The 18,184-nt window shown below is 42.3% G+C and overlaps 1 protein-coding gene across 1 annotated transcript; it reads left to right on the top strand.

The window, feature by feature from the left end:
• The first annotated feature begins 203 nt into the window (after positions 1-203).
• KLHL31 (kelch like family member 31) lies at positions 204-16,624 on the top strand. The gene is made up of 3 exons (XM_081141365.1): positions 204-446; positions 12,412-13,616; positions 15,764-16,624. The coding sequence occupies exons 2-3, from the start codon at positions 12,445-12,447 to the stop codon at positions 16,494-16,496; spliced, it is 1,905 nt and encodes a 634-aa protein (XP_080997491.1). The 5' UTR covers positions 204-446; positions 12,412-12,444; the 3' UTR covers positions 16,497-16,624.
• The last annotated feature ends 1,560 nt before the right edge of the window (positions 16,625-18,184 follow it).

The following is an 18,184-nucleotide window of genomic DNA, read 5'->3' as shown; positions in this document are numbered from 1 at the left end:
TCTTTGCTCCCAACAATTACATACCCACCTAATGAATTTTCTTTCCTCACACCCAGGTTGATTGAGCTCTTAACTTAAAAACAAACAAACAATACAACAACAACAACAACAAAAAGACAACCACCAAAACTAGGCAGGTCAAGAAACCCAACCCCTCTCCTCCAACCAGAGCTCCGCCCTCTGCCCCAGGGTGGCCTGGAGTTGAAGGCCAAAGAGGGAGAGGAGGGCTCACAGGGCTGCTGGGGCGACGCGCAGGCTCAGCTGCTTTAGCCAGTGGGACTGCAAAGGGTCACTCTAAAAATTGCTGCTGGGACTTGTCAGGTGGCTGCTGGTGGCTCCCCACCGGATTTTCCTTCTCCCTCTCTCTCTCCACAGATTGCTTCCCAAGAGGAGTTGCTGCTGACACTTCATCATCACAAGTCGGGGACGCCACTCAACACAGGAGGGTAAGGAGCTGGGGCCACACTCTCTGATTCCCGTCTTCCAGACTCCGGGGTGTGTGGCCCTGTGGGTGGGAGAGGGTGGCATGTCTAAGTGCTTGCAGAGCTATTTCGCTGAAGGCATCTACAGCTGGGTCAGATTGCTCATGTCCCTGATCTGAATTTGGGAGCCAGAAACCATTTTCTTGAAATTGAAGGAATGTGATACATTAGGCGACTGTCATAGTCATAGAAAAGTCATGAGAGGATGCTTTAAAATAGTAAAATGACTTGTAATTTCTAACAATAAGTTTAAGACTCTAGAGTCTGATGTATGTTTTTCTTCCTCTATTTTATAAAGAAGAGGGGGGAATTTAAATTCTTAGGTTTTGTTCACAAAGGTTAGAATTTCTTCTCCATTTTTACGGAAGGATGTAAACATTTGGTACCCAATAACTTTAGATAAAATGCAATTAATGTTAATAAAATAGGTAGCAAAAAAAGTCAGAGAACTCTTTGAATTTCCATAAATATAACCTATTTACAAAATAGAAATCCCCCCAGAAAAAAAGAACAAATTTGTAATTTATCTGTACAACAAGTTTTTGTTCTAAATGTGCACATATGGTTATGCAGACATAGGTTTTAGATTAGAAACTATGTTGGAAGTGAAACGGTAAAGTGGAACCCCCAACCCCCCACCTCCATGTTGGACTTAACTTAAAACGGCAAGCAGCAGAGCAGAGCAGAGCATTTCTATGTTTCTATTCCGGGAGTCAGTGCTGATGAGCGGGGACAGATGCAGCACTTGGAATGTGGCCGGGACAGGGAGCACCGGCAGCTGATTCGCCCCTTTGGCAGGAAGACATTCTGGGATCCCAGCTCATTCTGGCATGGGAGTGACAGTGACACTTTAGCACACATGGTTTTTCTGATTGACCTGTGTAGTCTCTCCCTGGAGACAAGGGTGGAGGGCAGCAGGAACAAGAATGTTCTTAAATATAAAGTGACAATTCTTTTCTATAATCAGTCCTAGGAGCTCTTCCTCTGAGATCTGTCTCAGGCCAGAAGGAACTTGATTCCAAGTGTGATACTTTCACATGGACTTGCCCACTCGTAGACGAGGGTAGAATTATGTTACCATTTCATGGCAGCGTCATTCTCAGTCCAGTGGTTCTGGATCTGTTTGGGGTTATGGGTCTTTTTGAGAACCTCAGGATAGCTCTGGGCCCACGCTACAGAAAAATGCACACAAACACACGTTCACAGGTTTCATATCGTTCCCGAAAATGTCATGGAATTCATGGATCACCAACCCAGAAAAAGTCTGCTAGATAAAATACAGGACCAGTTACATTTGAATTTCAGATGAATCACAAACCAGTTTTGAGTATAAGTATATCCCAAATATTGCATGGGATATACTTATACTCAAAACTGGTTTGTGATTCATCTGAAATTCAAGTTTATTCACTTTTTTAAAAAAATATATCTTTATTGATTTCAGAGAGAGGAAGGGAGAGGGAGAGGAAGAGATAGAAACATCTAGGATGAGAGAGTTGTCATTGATCGGCTGCCTCCCGCACGCCCCCAACTGGGTATCGAACCCACAACCCGGGCATGTGCCCTGACCAGGAATCAAACTGTGATCACCTGGATCATAGGTCAATGATCAACCACTGAGCCACACCCAGCCGGGCTGAAATTCAAAATTAATTGGCCATCTGTGTGTTTTTATTTGCTAAAGCTGGCCACCCAGACCCAGATGCATGACTTCCAGGTGAAGGATCTCTGTCTAAGATGGTTCATCTATGTCTGGTCATGAGGTGATTCCTGGGTCCTAAAAGGCCACACTGGGGAGAGAAGTGATACCAGGACCAGACTTTGACAATTCTGACAACAAAAGCCATGCTTAACTCTCTGTAAAATCTTAGAACTGAAAAGTACACATCTCCTCATTTGACAGGTGATTAAACTGAAGTTCTAAAATGTTGGATGTTTTCCTGCGGGTCCATCGGCTGATTAGAAAAAAGTGAACACTGAAACCCAATTTTCAGTTCTATGGCAACCAAAGAGACATTAGTCTTAGAAACTAGATTTCCAATCCTCCCTCCCACCCACCCCCACCCACCAACCGCATACCCCAACACACAAAACAGACTAGGAAAGAGAAAGAGCTATTTTAGTAACATTTTCAGCTAAACCAAACCCAAAAATTTTAACCCTGGTTCTTGCATCTTGTATCCAGGGTTGGAAAATAGAAGTTAACTTGATGTATAGAGTCTATATAATTTATTGATAAGAGTCAAGCATAGGCCACTAGCTAAGTTGAACCATAAGAAATTCATGATATTTGTCTTTAAACAAAAATGGATAATTCCATATTCAACCTAACACTTATAAGGAAGTATTTATTCCCTGGTCAGCAAATTCAGGCAAGACCTCCTGGAACCCATTTCTATTTTTGGCTTACCCACTTATTGGAAGTTTCATATCTTTACTACCCCTCATAGGATAAAGAAATCCACAGACTCTGTTTGTCTCCAAAGAAATGTATCTTACATTTAAAAGGGCAACTCTTTTATTTCAGTGTTTGGAGCTATAAAGAGCCATTTCAGGTTCTCCATATCCAAATTTTGAATTTATAAATGACAGTCCTACCTCACTCAGTCTCTATCTTCTCATATGGGAAAGAGCTAACTTTTTAAACTGCTACAGATTTTAACCTACTCTGGATTTAAGGGAGGCAATGTAGGGGGTCAAGGTTCAATCTGGGTTTGACTGTGACCTTGTGTGACCTTGGATACATTTTTAAAACTCTCCCTGAACTTTTATTTCTTCATTTGTAAAATGAATTTAATATAACCTACATTTTAGGATTTTAGTGATGCTCAAATTTAAAAAAATAAAATACTTACCCAGGGTTAAGCACACAGTAAGCACTCAATTAATAAATGCTAGTTATATAATTATTTTTTTAGGTAGAAATGGAGGTAATGATTTACATTTGATTCATAATATAGATTCATGCTTGGTAATTTATATTTAGGAATTATTTATTAATATACTCAAATTTGGCAAATACAAAAGATGATGAAAAATGTGATGGTTCACATAACTGCCCAGCTGTTTATCGGGTGTTGAATGCATGACACTGTCATCATAGAAATGACACAGAGCCAAGATCTGCAGTGGGCTGTGGGAGGGGAGCATGAAGTTGCATCTCTGTTACCCTTCTGCCCAGCTCCTAATGGGGGACACCCAAGAGGCTACTTTGGGTGACAGTGGATGGAGCAGAGAGGGGAGGAGGGTGTGGTGTCCATCACCAGAGGAGAAGTCTCTGGGCGCCCTCCACAGAATGGAGGGCTAGCCCTGGTAGCATAGGGAGCCTTCTACAACCCTCTGCACCCTACGGAAAGTCTCTTCTTTCACCCAAAAAAGGGAAGAGACAGGGAGGGACTGGAAATACCTACAAATGGCTGCTTATCCCATTACACAACCTCAGCTGCTGTGGCTAGACCTGCTCTTTCCCCCCTGCCCTGCCATGGTAGGGGCTGTGTGAAGAGTGCCAGGCACTAATAGTCTGGTGTTGGGGGGATGGGGTGGGACTCTGTATAGGTCTTCCTCTCTTTGACCCATGGTAGGGGCTGTGTGAAGAGTGCCAGGCACTAATAGTCTGGTGTTGGGGGGATGGGGTGGGACTCTGTATAGGTCTTCCTCTCTTTGACCCCAAGGGGCAACTTATTAGTGCTCCCTGGGTTGGGAAGGAGAACCAAGCTCATCGTGCTTTAGAAAAAAACAGAGAAACAGTCTTAAAACTCTCCCAGCCACGGGCCTCTCAGCGAGGCTGTGCTCCTCACATCCAGACCATGATCCCGGTCAGAGCCATCCCTTGGGCATGGTAACTATGGTGACTGACCTGGCGCCCAAGCCTGGAGACTCCCTGAGCAGCTGGCCACAAGGCACTTACTTATTAAAAAGATAAATAAATAAGCTTTTTAAAAAAACAACAATGATCATTAAAACCCTCTTCCAGCTTTCAAAATGTATGACCCAATGTCTAGGCTATAGTCTAGATTATATATGAACATGTACGTCATTTTTGTAATCTTTTTCTTGCAGCCACATTCTGACTGTCATTGTGACCATCATTGGTGATCACTAATAATATGGCCCGGGAGTGCATAGTGAACATTTGTATAATTGTAGGAAAAACAGTGAGAGTTCCTGTACAAATTGCTTTTGACTACATGCTCACATATGACCTAGTGACTGAGTAATACATTTTTTTAAATATTCAGGACTTTTTTCTAATCGCCCTCTATTAGCCCATAGAATCGGCCTCAGAGCCCAGCACCATCACCAAATGAGTCAACAGATGTGAATTAAATTGTCCCACTTGACTTTTACACATTGACTCCTAGGCTGCCCTTTTATAACTTCTTTTAAGGTCGCCCTTGCCCTTCATTTAAAGGTGATTGTGGAAAGATGCTGGTTAATCAAGTGACATGGTGAACGTATGTGTGTGTGCCCAGTGTGACATGCCTTGTGTCCGTACGCTCCAGAAAGGCCCCAGTGTGAAGGGCCTGGAGAATTCTCGAAGGCTTCCCCATCTGCTAGTGAGAAGACCACCTCTTGGGTTTTGATGCCCCGCAATGAGGAAGCCGGTCTTCTCTGCAGTAGGCCCGGAGCACGCAGGCGGCTGCCCTTGTCATTTTTGCTGGCTTGCAGTCCTGCAGTGGCTGGAACCCCACGGGGGCTGATGGAAATGGAAGAGCAGGGCCAGTGGAAGAGCAGTTATCAGGCTGTGGGGCTGGTGAATATCTCTGCAGCCTAGAGGACAGCAGAGCTTTGCCCAGCTTCAAAGAAGTGGCCCAGATCCTCAGACTCCTCTGGGGGGCCTGCAGTGACCTTATTGGAGGAACATGGCACAGACTGACAACACCTGGGCAGGTAGATGGACAGCCTCTCCCTCAAGGTGCAAACCCAGGAATAGAATGGCACGGCAGCTCTAGCAAAGACAGACAATTTATGAGCATATCTGGGGAAATACGGCCACCAGGAAAGGAAGTTATCCACAGGCTGTGATTTTAATAGTCTCCTTTTTTTCATATTTACAAAAAATTTATTTTACTAAGTGCTTGAAATTATATGTCACTTCTGCTTTTGGTGATTAATTACAAATTCATCAAGGATCTGAAGATGGTCAGGTTAGAACTTCACATCCTATTCCTGTTATTTTTTATTGTTATTTTTATGATGATAGAGTGAGGTAGAGATTTTTTGCATTTTTAAATTGAATGTATTGGGGTGACATTGGTTAATAAAGTTATATAGGTTTCAAGTGTACAATTCTATAGTGCATCACCTGTATATAGTATTATGTGTTCATCATCCAATGACTAGTCAGTCTCCTGTCACAGTGGTCTCCTGCTGGCTTCTTTGCCTCTACCTCCCCTAGGGAGAGCTAAAAAAGCCAATTACTTCTACAAAGTGATTCTGAGGGCTCTAAAAGCCCTCTCTCATTTAAAATATATATATATATATTAAAATATTAAGATTATTAAGATTAAATATTATTCAAAGAATAAAATATATATACAGGGGTGGGAAAAGGTGGTTTACAATTGTAAGTATGTGAAATTATTATTCTTGTAGCATTTATTAATTATTGTGTTATTTACCATATGAACAACTGTAAACCTACTTTTGCCCACCCGTGTGTGTGTGTGTGTGTGTGTGTGTGTGTGTGTGTGTGTGTGTGTTCCACAGTGGCTACTCTTAGAAATTTGTGAGCCATAAAAGGACACTGATAAAAAAACAAAAAAATCCACCAAAACACATGCATATCTGGGAGGAAGAGTAGACATGTTCATTAATGATGAGCCTGCGTTATTTCTCAGACTAGCTAACATATATACATATGTAACACATAACATAACTGTCCCCAGTAGAGTCCTGGAGAAATGGGACATAGGCAAGAGAGTCCAGACAGAGAGGGTCACGAAGGTTTCCACGGGAAGGGAAGAGCTGAGGGCCAGGCAGCGGAGGCCAGAGAAGGCGGGCCGCGGGAGGGCTCACTGGTTTCACTCCGGTGGGCCTCTCCCCTCCCGGAGATTTCTGAACCTTTCCCCGTTACCCACTCACTCACCAAGTTCCCCCTGTTCCTGGCAGGCCAGAGCCTGAAGTGCTGGCCTAGCATCGCCTGCCCACTGTCCCCCCGTGACCGCGGTCACCCTGGTCTGCGCGCTGTGCTGAACCACGACCCCCTGCTTCAGCCTGAGGCGGTTCCCCTCCTGCCGACCTTCTGGCTCCTGCACCCGCTCCTCTTAACAACCCTTTGGTACGAGGGCCAGCGAGACTCTTGTTTCCAGCAAACCTTCCCACTCTAACACCACCCCCATCAAAATAGTTTCTTTTCATTTGAATCTTCAAGTCCAGGCTCGTAGATTCAGTCTAGTCCATGTCGTCTGTTGTTTTGCTTATACAACCTATAGCCAACTATCCCGGGTTTTCCAAACTTCCAGGACCACCTTTATCCTTTATATCAAAATAAAAACAATCTATTCCTCCGGTTATATAATTGCACAAATTCCATTTCTCTCCCTGGTGTTTTCAAAAATCCCTGCGAAATGTTCACATAGTCCAGAAATCTCTGCTGGCTGCCGTAGGCCAGCTCTCAACCTGAGCCCTCTATGCTTGTCCCATGTCGCCTCCTGTTCCTCATGATGGCTTCTCCATGATGTGGCAGCTTTTTCTGATTCACTGCACCCCAAAGCTAAACAGTTCACCTCCTTTACTTCCAAAGAAACAATGAACAAGGGTTGTCGACATTAATGAAAACGATTCCGTTTTTTTTGAGCACTCACTTTTTGCCAGATACTCTTCCAACTGCCGCACCCGCATTTCTTTGCTGAGCTTTCACTGACAACCCTATAGGCAGGCCGATTATTAGCTTCACTTTAGACAGAAGTGGAGACTCCACGAGGGTAGGTAATTTATCTACGGCAAGTCGCACTTCAGGTAAATAGTGGCGCTGGCATTTATGTTGTATTTTTATTATCATTCAGTTTGAAATATTATCTAATTTCCCTTGTGATTTCTTCTTTGACTCATGGGTTATTTAGAAGTGTATTGTTTAATGTGCAAATATTGGTGGTTTTCCTAGATATTTATTGTTATTAATTTTTAATTTAAAATTACAGTATGATCAGAGAACATACTCTGTATGACTCCAAAGCTTTTAAATTTACTAAGACATGTTTTGAGGCCCAGCACAGAATCTGTCGTGGCAAATGTACTATATACACTTGACAAGAATTTGTATTCTGCAGTGGTTGCATGTGACATTCTAGAAATATCAATTAAGTCAGGGTGATGAATAATGTTGTTCAGATAATCTATACCTTTACTGATCTTTTTTCTAGTTATTCTATCAGTTGCTAAGAGTTATTAACATTCTCAAATATAACTGAGGACTTGCCTGTTTCTCCCTTCACATATTTTGAAGCTCCTATTTGCATATATCCATTACGATTGTATCTTCATGATGATATGACCTTTTTATCATGATGAAATTCCCTTTCTATCACTGGTAATTTTTTTTCTTGAAGTGTATTTTATCTGATATTAATATAGCCAGTCCAGTCTTCTTAGGTCCACTATTTCTGTGGTAAATCTTTTTCTACCCATTTATTTTTCACCTATCTGTGTCTTTATATTTATAGTGAGTCTCTTGTAGATAGCATGTATTTTTGGGTCTTATTTTTCTTATTCATTCTGACAGTCTTGTGCCTTTAAATTAGAATGTTTCACCCATTAACATCTAATATAATTACTAATATAATTGGATTTAAGTTTACCATTAAATTATTTTCCTGTTTGCTTCCTCTAATTTTATTCCTCTGTTCTAACTTTCCTGCCAGTTTTCGAATTCCATCTAAATTTATCTATTGGTTTTTCAGATATACTTTGCATTCTTTAAATGGTTGTTCTAAGGCTCTGCTGTTCAATACCATGGTTGTCAGTCACCTGTGACTATTAAACACTTGAAATGTGGCTAGTTCCAAATAAGCAGTGTTGTAAGTATAGGACACACTCTGGATTATGAAGAGTTAGTATGAAAAAAAGTAAAATATCATATTAATAATTTTATAGCAATTGCATTTTGAAATAACATTTTGTATATAGTAGGTTGAATAAAATAGTTCTAGGTAGTTTCGCTATGAGCATCTTTGCCACAAGCATTTTTGTCACATAACTAGTTGACCATAAGGCAATTTCACAGTGAAAGATAAAAGAATGGAATATAAAAGAGGGACAGTAAAAAGGACATGATGAAGCATGAAAAATTAATAACAAAATTAAAGACTATTGCAAAAAAGTGAAAATATATTGTCTTTGAAGTCTTTCATTCAAGAGTATTTTACTCTCTTTTTTCACAGTAATTTCTCCCTTTATTAAGAGAGGTATCAGTTTCCAACTAAAGAATCGATAATAAATGCTCTCAAAAACTGTTGTGAATTAGTAGCTGCCTCTTTTATATTTGCCGTAGCTTGGTAAACTTTTGATTTTGACGGGTGGGTGGAATGACTGTGCCAACTGAAGGATTTGCAAAAACTGATACAGTATGTTATCATTTTCCAGTATAGCATACAAGCTGGCTTTACATGTAGCTTTGCAGACTGGCCTTATATGTAGTTGTTTTAAATATGTAGTTCTTTTATTGATTTTTTTATAGAGAGAGAGGAAGGGAGAGAGAGAGGGCAACATCAATTGGCTGCCCCCGCACGCCCCCTACTGGGGATCCAGCCTGCAACCCGGAATGTGCCCTGACTGGGAATTGAACCAGTGACCTCTCTGTGCGTGAAACGACACTCAGCTAACTGAGCCACACCAGCCAAGACAATATGTAGTTGTTTTAAGACCACTGGGTCTACCTGTCACTGTATAGACCTTTATGAGAGCTAAGATTTATGTAATATAAAAAATGGGAGTATGTGAGAACTTTGTCAATGGAGAAATGAAATCAAACTGACAACCAGTTATTTTATCTTTTATGGCAAAATTGCCTATGGCCAATTAGTTCTACAGAAAAATGTTTGCAGAAAAAATGCTTGAGGCAAAGATGTTTACTGCAAAACTACTGGACACAGAATAAAATATGTTATTAAAATTAATTTCACCAGTTTCTTTTTACCTTTTTAGTATGACTACGGAAAATTTTAAAATTCATATGTGGCTCATTTATATTTCTATGTGACAGCACTACCCTAGCGATTGCAATATGCAAATTTAAGTTTTTCACAGGCCTATGGTTAGTATTGTACCACTTCACGTAAAACATAGAAACCTTGCAACTGTGCACACTCATTTACTGCCATCACTCCTTCTTTTGTGCTGTAATTGTCACATGTACCACATCTGTGGACATGATAAATCCCACAAGACAATGTTTCCATTTTTGCTTTGGGGAGTCAAATATATTTTACAGAACTTTAGAGAAAAAATAGTTTCTTATATTTGCCATCTCTGATGCTCTTCATTCTTCCTGAAGATTTAAGTTTCCATTGGGCTTTGTGTTATTCCCAGCTCACTTTCCAGTGGGTGTGGTTGCCACAGACTCTAGCCTCTGGTTCTTCAAAGCAGCAGTGCTCACTCCTGGGGCTGTACCACCTGCAGCCTGCTTGTAGGCAGAATGCAACCAAATCCAATTGCTTTTAAAAAGTCGGGGGGAGGGGCAACTCATTCTACATTATTCCCCTTTTCCAACCCTTGAATCCTCTACAAAATCACCTTTTTTTTTTTTTTACATTTCCTAACATCAGTTTTCCCCATTTCTCTCCCTACTCTCCCCGTTCCCCCCCATCCCCCGTCCCAAGCTTGTAGGTTCTGTCTTTGGGACAGTCTATCAGATGGGAGCTTCACTTGGCTTTATGACCAATAGCGGAGTTTAGAGCTGCTGCTTACACCCAGGCAGTTCTGCGTCAGATGCTGAGGCCTTCACAACTCTTCTGTATGATATTCCTAAAGGCATGGAGTGAGCTGGTCAGCAGTTTATCCAGCTTTATTCAGGATACTTGAGAATACCTCAATTAAGGATGGTATAAGAGAAAAACCATGCAGAAAAGGAAGAGTTAAAGCTGGATATCAGATATTATTGCTCCAAGAATCACCACTTTATTTGGAATTTCCTGTTGGCCCTTTGTCTCCTTTGTCCCAGCATATCACCGTGTTGTATTCTCTCTTTACGCCAGAAACCTCCATTTTCACTAGAAGAAACAAAAAAAACCCTTAAAATCAAAATAATCTCAGAGAAGTTACACCCTATCCCTAGGCCGAGTACGTTTCAGTATAGTATCAGTTGTTAAAATGCTGAGATCCTCGTGCAATGACTTGGTAAATAACCATATAGCAGCTTCCCTGACCCCTCCTCTCCCAACTGCCTCTCACTCCTTCAGCCCCCTCCCGGGACCCCTGTGCCTCACTGTAATCCAGCAGCTGGAGACTTCCACAGGTACCAAGGTGAGCCTCTGGAACCCAGCTCCAGCACTGTGAATCCATACTAGTTAGTTAGTAGGTGCCCTGTTTTACCAGTTGTTGAACTATCCACTCCATATGTTACCAATGAAATAATCTATTAATGACAGATAAACAGAATATTGAGCATTTCCGTCTGAAGCATTCAGATTACTCTCCGGGTTTCAGATGTCTTCCAAAACCACCAGTAGTTATCAGCCCTACATCCACAGAGTCTTTGTCCATTTTTAAATTGGATTACCTTGTTCTCATTGATTTGTAGGAGCTCTTTAAATATTGTCTCAATTGGCCTTTCATCTGTGAAAAAATGTTACCAATGTTTGTTTTCACAGACTGTTGCTTGTCTTTTAAACAGTTGGTGTTGTTTTGTAGAAGTTTTCATTTTTCCTCTATCTTGAGATATTTCAGTCTTTTCCTTTATGGCTTCTGAATTTTGTGTTATACCTAAGAGGGCCTTTCTCACTTTAAGATTAAAAAAGGAAGCTACTTTGCCCTAGTTCTTGTGTAAATGTTGTGTGTGTGTAAGAGAGAGAAAGAGAAATTTAGATATTTAACTCATCTGGAAACTATCTTAGTGAATATGTAGAGTAGAAATCAATTGAACTAATGCTATCAGTACAAGTCCTTACCCATTGATTTTTAAGTGTCACATTTATTTATTTATATACACATATATACATAAATATATGTATATTCTACATTTTACATGGATTCCTGAATTTTAGTATTTTATTGAGGAAAACTTCAGAATAGTTATAACTCACTTTTTCATGAGAGTAAACCAAGCCCTTCAAATGATGTTAAACTATTTCATAATTTCTGTAGATCTGAGAATATTTGGTCATTTCTGCTATATAAAGTTACTTGGCAATACAGCTATGGAGTGGTATCATTTGATAATATAAATATTTCTAGAATTGTCTTTGATGCTGAAGTAAACTGTCAATAAAACGGGCATCTATTGTAATGTAAGCTTTTTAATCTATTTTTGAGGATTAATCTACATTATGCCACTAAAATTTTTTATTTTATATTAAAAAAAACACTTCTCAATGTAGCAATTCAAAATCAAAGAACAATTAAAATAAACTAACAAAGTGGAGGCAGACATAGATACAGAGAACAGACGGACAGCTGTTCAGGGGGGTTGGAAGCTGGGTGAAAGGGTGAACAGATTAAGCAAAGAAAAAGACGAACGACTCCTGGACACAGACAACAATATGGTGATTGCCAGAGGGAAGGGGGGAGAGGTAGAAGAAGGTAAAAGGGGGATAAATGGTGATGGAAGGAGACTTGACTTGGGGTGCTGAACACACAATACAATATATAGATGATGTATTGTAGAATTGTACACCTGAAACCTGCATAATTTTATTAACCAATGTCACCCCGATAAAATTAATTTATAAATAAATAAAATAAAATAATACTATTCCTTTTTTTCTTTTTCTAGCAAGTTCTTTATTCTGACCGTGTATTTGCCAACATGGCCCCCAAAAAGAAGACTGTCAGAAAGAACAAAGGAGAAATCAATGAGATGACCATAATTGTAGAAGACAGTCCCCTAAACAAACTAAATGCTTTAAATGGGATCCTAGAGGGAGGCAACGGCCTTAGCTGCATTTCTTCTGAATTAACAGATGCTTCTTATGGCCTCAACCTCTTGGAAGGTTTAAGTAAAATGCGGCAAGAGAGCTTCCTTTGCGACTTAGTCATTGGCACCAAAACCAAATCCTTTGATGTTCACAAGTCAGTGATGGCTTCATGCAGTGAGTACTTTTACAACATCCTAAAAAAAGACCCATCTACTCAACGGGTGGATCTCAATGAGATCTCCCCGCCGGGCCTGGCCACTGTCATTGCCTATGCCTACACCGGAAAGCTGACTCTCTCCTTGTACACGATAGGAAGCGTTATTTCTGCTGCTGTTCGTCTTCAGATCCATACCCTTGTAAAGATGTGCAGTGATTTTCTGATCCGAGAGATGACTGTTGAGAATTGCATGTACATCGCTAACATTGCTGAAACGTACTCTCTGAAAAACGCAAAAGCAGCAGCCCAAAAGTTTATCCGGGATAACTTCCTTGAATTTGCAGAGTCAGATCAGTTTATGAAACTCACGTTTGAGCAAATTAACGAACTTCTCATGGATGACGACTTACAGTTGCCTTCTGAAATAGTGGCATTCCAGATTGCTATGAAATGGCTCGAATTTGACCAAAAGAGGATGAGGTATGCTGCAGATCTCCTGAGCAATATTCGCTTTGGTACCATCTCTGCACAAGACCTGGTCAATTGCGTTCAGTCGGTACCGAGAATGATGCAAGACGCTGACTGTCACAAACTTCTCGTGGATGCCATGAACTACCACTTACTCCCGTATCATCAAAACACATTGCAGTCCAGGCGCACGAGAATCCGCGGGGGCTGTCGCGTCCTGGTCACTGTCGGGGGACGACCAGGCCTTACTGAGAAGTCCCTTAGTAGAGACGTCTTGTATAGAGACCCTGAAAATGGATGGAGCAAGCTTACAGAAATGCCAGCCAAGAGTTTTAATCAGTGTGTGGCTGTGATGGATGGATTTCTTTACGTGGCCGGTGGGGAAGACCAGAACGATGCAAGGAATCAAGCCAAGCATGCGGTCAGCAATTTCTGCAGGTACTTGATCCTTTATTGGAAGTGGCTCAATATTGCGGGGAAAATTGCCCTGACGTAGCAGTAAGTTGGTCATGCCTATTAGCTTAGTCCATTAGCTCAGTAAACTAATAATAAAAATAACGCCACATTATACTTATACACAACACATCACAGTCCATAAAGTCCACTCATGTTCTGTAGATTTCCGAATAAGCCAGCGAAAGTGGGATTATTCTGATTCTACGTGTGAGAAATCTGATACCCAGAGAGGTTACTACTCTTAGTAAGTGGGAATAAACATTTTCTCGTTTCTAGTCAGGTGCTCTTCACAGTACACTGCTTTTCTGAACGACACTGGGTACAAATTTAGTTTTAAACAGTAAGTGATAAGAAAGATTAAAATAATACAAAATTTCTTTTAAGTGACTTACTGATGACTGTCAGATTTATAATTGGCAAATAGAATGAGATCATTAAAAATGTGGCAGCTAATTAATTTTAAACACTTATTCGGCCCTGCCGGCGTGGCTCTGGTTGAGCCTTGACCCAGAAACTAAGAGATCACAGTTCTATTCCTGGTCAGGGCACATGCCGGAGTTGTGGGCTCCATCCCCAGTAGGGGGCGTGCAAGAGGCAACCAATCAGTGCTGTTTCTCTCTCATCAGTGTTTCTCTCTATCCCTCTCCCTTCCTCTCTCTCTAAAAATCAATAAAAACACCAAAAACAAACAAACAAAAAACCCCATTTATTGAAGACTAAATATTAGAGAAAATGTCAATATTTTTGGAGCATGAAGAAAGGGTAAAGGACATGATAAATTCTTCAGAAAACAGAATTCAAGTGCCATATTAGTTTTGTATATTTATGGTACAAAATTAAACTTTTATGTATATGAAATGTTCAGAAAGTCATGCTCACAAAATCAAACATAACTAATGAGCAAGATCTGAAAGTTTGTGTAGTATATGATGAGAAATAGTCATTTCATTGTGTGTTATTTAAGTGAATTCAAACAATTAGTTGATTTTTAGCCTTTAATTTATAACTTTAGTTTGTGTGTGTGTGTTAATATATATCTTTATTGATTTCAGAGAGAGGAAGAGAGTGGGAGAGAGATAAAAACATCAGTGATGAGAGAGTCACTGATCGGCTGCCTCCTGCACACCCCTGACTAGGGATCCAGCCCGCAACCCAGGCATGTGCCCGACCAGGAATCCAGCCGAGATCTCCTGGATCCTAGGTCCATGCTCAACCGCTGAGCCACGCCCAGCTGGGCTACAACTTTAGTTTTGACTTAGAGGTTAAATGATGAATGAACATCAAACAGATGAAGTGAATTCTGTGCTTACAATATTTTGGACCTATGTAAACAGGAAATCATATTTTACTATAACTGCTTATTTTCCTCCACTGATAATTCAACTATTCGTACTCAAATCACTGTTTTTGCAATATTGATTTTAAGGCTTACGGTATAATTACTGTAATATTGAACACTGAAAAAATAGATCCCTACACTAAAAAAATTATCACCTACTAAAAAGTGCTAGAAAATAGAAAACTGTTCAAAATTAAGGCTTTGTTAATGTTTCTGGACGTGAGTCCCATTGATCTCGTTCTAAACAGATGATAGAAGACTTGGTCGGGTAACAGTTCGAACTGTTGCAATGGCCAGGACAGGTGTAGGAGGGGGGTGTGAGAAATGGAGAAATCCAATTAGGCAACTCCTATCTTAAGCAGCGAGAACGAGCGAGGGATGGCCGGTGTCTGAAGCCGCGTGGGACTGACTTTCACGCAGCAGCGTCCCCTTTTCTGAGTGCCACAAACACCCGGTGAGCGCCCCGCGCTCCAAACGCAACCTCACAGATCCTGCCCGATGATGTTTGAATGTGGAGGAAGGGGGACTGGCAGGCCTGTCTCCGTAGGGTCTTCAGGAAGTAAACCGATAGGCGGGAGAAGGGGCGTCACCAATGCCGGCCTTGCTTTTCCCCAGTGTCACACTTTTTTCACCGGTGGAGAGAAACAGCAGCCTCCAGGCGAGGAGCTGCGCTTTGTCTGCAGCCTCCTCGCACGGACGGTGCCCAGGCTCTCCCGTTGGGGTGTGTGGAGTCGCACGGGGTCCCCGGCGGCCGCCAACCAGGCTGTCACCCTTCCTCTGCCTTTCCTAGATACGACCCCCGCTTCAACACCTGGATACACCTGGCCAGCATGAACCAGAAGCGCACGCACTTCAGCCTGAGCGTGTTCAACGGGCTCCTGTACGCCGTGGGCGGCCGCAACCTCGAGGGCAGCCTGGCCTCGCTGGAGTGCTACGTGCCCTCCACCAACCAGTGGCAGCCCAAGGCGCCCCTGGAGGTGGCGCGCTGCTGCCACGCCAGCGCCGTCAGCGACGGCCGCCTGCTGGTGACCGGCGGCTACATCGCCAACGCGTACACGCGCTCCGTGTGCGCCTACGACCCGGCCGGCGACTCGTGGCAGGAGCTGCCGAGCCTGAGCACGCCCCGCGGCTGGCACTGCGCGCTCTCGCTGGGCGACAGGGTGTACGTGATGGGGGGCAGCCAGGTGGACCCGCGCGGGGAGCGCGTGGACGTGCTGGCCGTGGAGTGCTTCAGCGCCGCCACGCGCCAGTGGAGCTCGGCCGCGCCGCTGCCGGTGGGCGTGAGCACCGCGGGCGCCTCGGCGCTGCACGGCCGCGCCTACCTGGTGGGCGGCTGGAACGAGGGCCAGAAGAAGTACAAGAAGTGCATCCAGTGCTTCAGCCCCGAGCTCAACGAGTGGACGGAGGACGACGAGCTGCCCGAGGCCACCGTGGGCGTGTCCTGCTGCACCCTCGCCATGCCCAACCACGTGACGCGCGAGTCCCGCGCCAGCTCCGTGTCCTCCGCGCCAGTCAGTATCTGAGCCCGGGAGGTGCGGAGACGCCGGGAAGAACACATGTGTTTATTCGTGGTCAGCCTTCGAGTCTGCGCAAAGGAAAATATGTAACATTTACTACAAGGATTGTATTATCTACCTCTTTTTTTTTTTTTTTTTTTAAAAAGCAAAATTCAGGGCCATAGCCAACAAAGAAAAATAGGATTTATTTCAGCGGCCGCTGGGTGGCAGACAGGAATCGCTGCAGGCACACTGACATCGCCGCCCGGCTCCCAAAGGCGTGGCGGTTACACCCACATTTGAGACGCTCGCTCTGCACTTTAGTACCCGTGACACTGTCCTGAGCAAGGGATTTCGCCTACAAAGTGTCTTTCCCCCTCTGTTTTCTTTAGGAAGCTGAAAATAATCATTGATATGTTTTATTTTTTTATTTTTTAAAAAATATATCTTTATTGACTTCAGAGAGAGGAAAGGAGAGGGAGAGAGAGAGATAGAAACATCAATGATGAGAGAGTCCTTGGGGATCAAGCCCACAACCTGGGCATGTGCCCTGACCGGGAATCGAACCCGGATCGCCTGGATCCTAGGTCGATGCTCAACTGCTGAGCCACGCCCTGCAGGGCAATATGTGTTTTATTTTAAAAGGAACTGTCTACTATGACAAGATTTGATTCTGTATTTCAGTGCAGTTTCTTTTCCTGTGCGTGACTGAGCAAAGGATTTTGAAAGGCATACCCATCACAACGCCCTAGCGCTTAAAACAAAGTCTCACTGGAAAGGAAGGGGGATCCCACCCCGGGGCTGTCAAGGTGATGCCTTTGGTTTATCTTCGAGCCCCTTCTTCCTCCTGCCTCTCAAGCCCCAGTGTATTTCCATCATAAAATTCTGCTCTCGAAGAAGGAATCGGTATTAGTCACTTCGCTTCTAGCGTCAATTCAAATCTTTTTGTCGTTTCGCCTAGAAGTATTTGCGCTTTAAGCCATGTTCCCTGTTAAAGGAATTGCAAGTATCTTGCTCTTGCGCTAAAACCTACACCAAGATGATAAAAAGCAACCTTCACTCTACTGTAAGCTCCAGGAAGAACACCAACTAAAACTACGTCCTAAGAACCATTAAAGTTTCTATCTCCTGAAGGTTATACAGCCAATAACAATAATTTGATTTCTCCCAGTCTTTTACATAGATGAAAATGAAGCAAACATTTGGAATTCTTGGATTTGACCTTAACAGGATGAATGGGTTGTCCTGCTGGTAAATGCCATTGTTTCTCATTTCACAGCAGTCCTCCTGATTTCTTAATTAAATGTCTAATACAGTCATTTCACATGGACATATTAAAATAATTTATGCCTATTCTGGTACATATTTTTAACCTCATTGGCTCCAAATTAGCTTTGCAAGTTAAAGTGTATCCACTTGATATCATTTTTTCCTACACGTTTGCCAAGTTTTGGAGCAAAGGAATGAATGTAGTAAATGGTACATATTTTCCTTTCTTGTAATTTATCACTTTATCCTTTGATTGTTTATTTGTTTTGGAGAGGAAGTGGCCTATCAATTATGGGTCCTATGCAGTTGGATTTTGAAAAACAAAACAAACTATTCAAATGGTTAAACATGAGCTATATGGAAATATAACTGGGTTTTCATTAATCTCATCCTCTCCCACCTTGTGTAGAAAGGTTGTTGCTAGAATTACAATATTTATATTTAAA

The sequence above is a fragment of the Miniopterus schreibersii genome (assembly GCF_964146895.1).
Source record: "Miniopterus schreibersii genome assembly, chromosome: 6".
In the NCBI taxonomy this organism is placed as follows: domain Eukaryota; kingdom Metazoa; phylum Chordata; class Mammalia; order Chiroptera; family Miniopteridae; genus Miniopterus; species Miniopterus schreibersii.
This window is presented reverse-complemented; position numbering and strand designations above follow the sequence as displayed.

What these genes read in the sequence shown, in the direction of transcription:
- KLHL31 (XM_081141365.1), top strand. Translation starts at nt 12,445, where the DNA reads ATGGCCCCCAAAAAGAAGACTGTCAGAAAGAACAAAGGAGAAATCAAT. An exon ending in GCGGTCAGCAATTTCTGCAG is followed by an intron (nt 13,617 to 15,763) that starts GTACTTGATCCT and finishes TGCCTTTCCTAG; the next exon opens with ATACGACCCCCGCTTCAACA.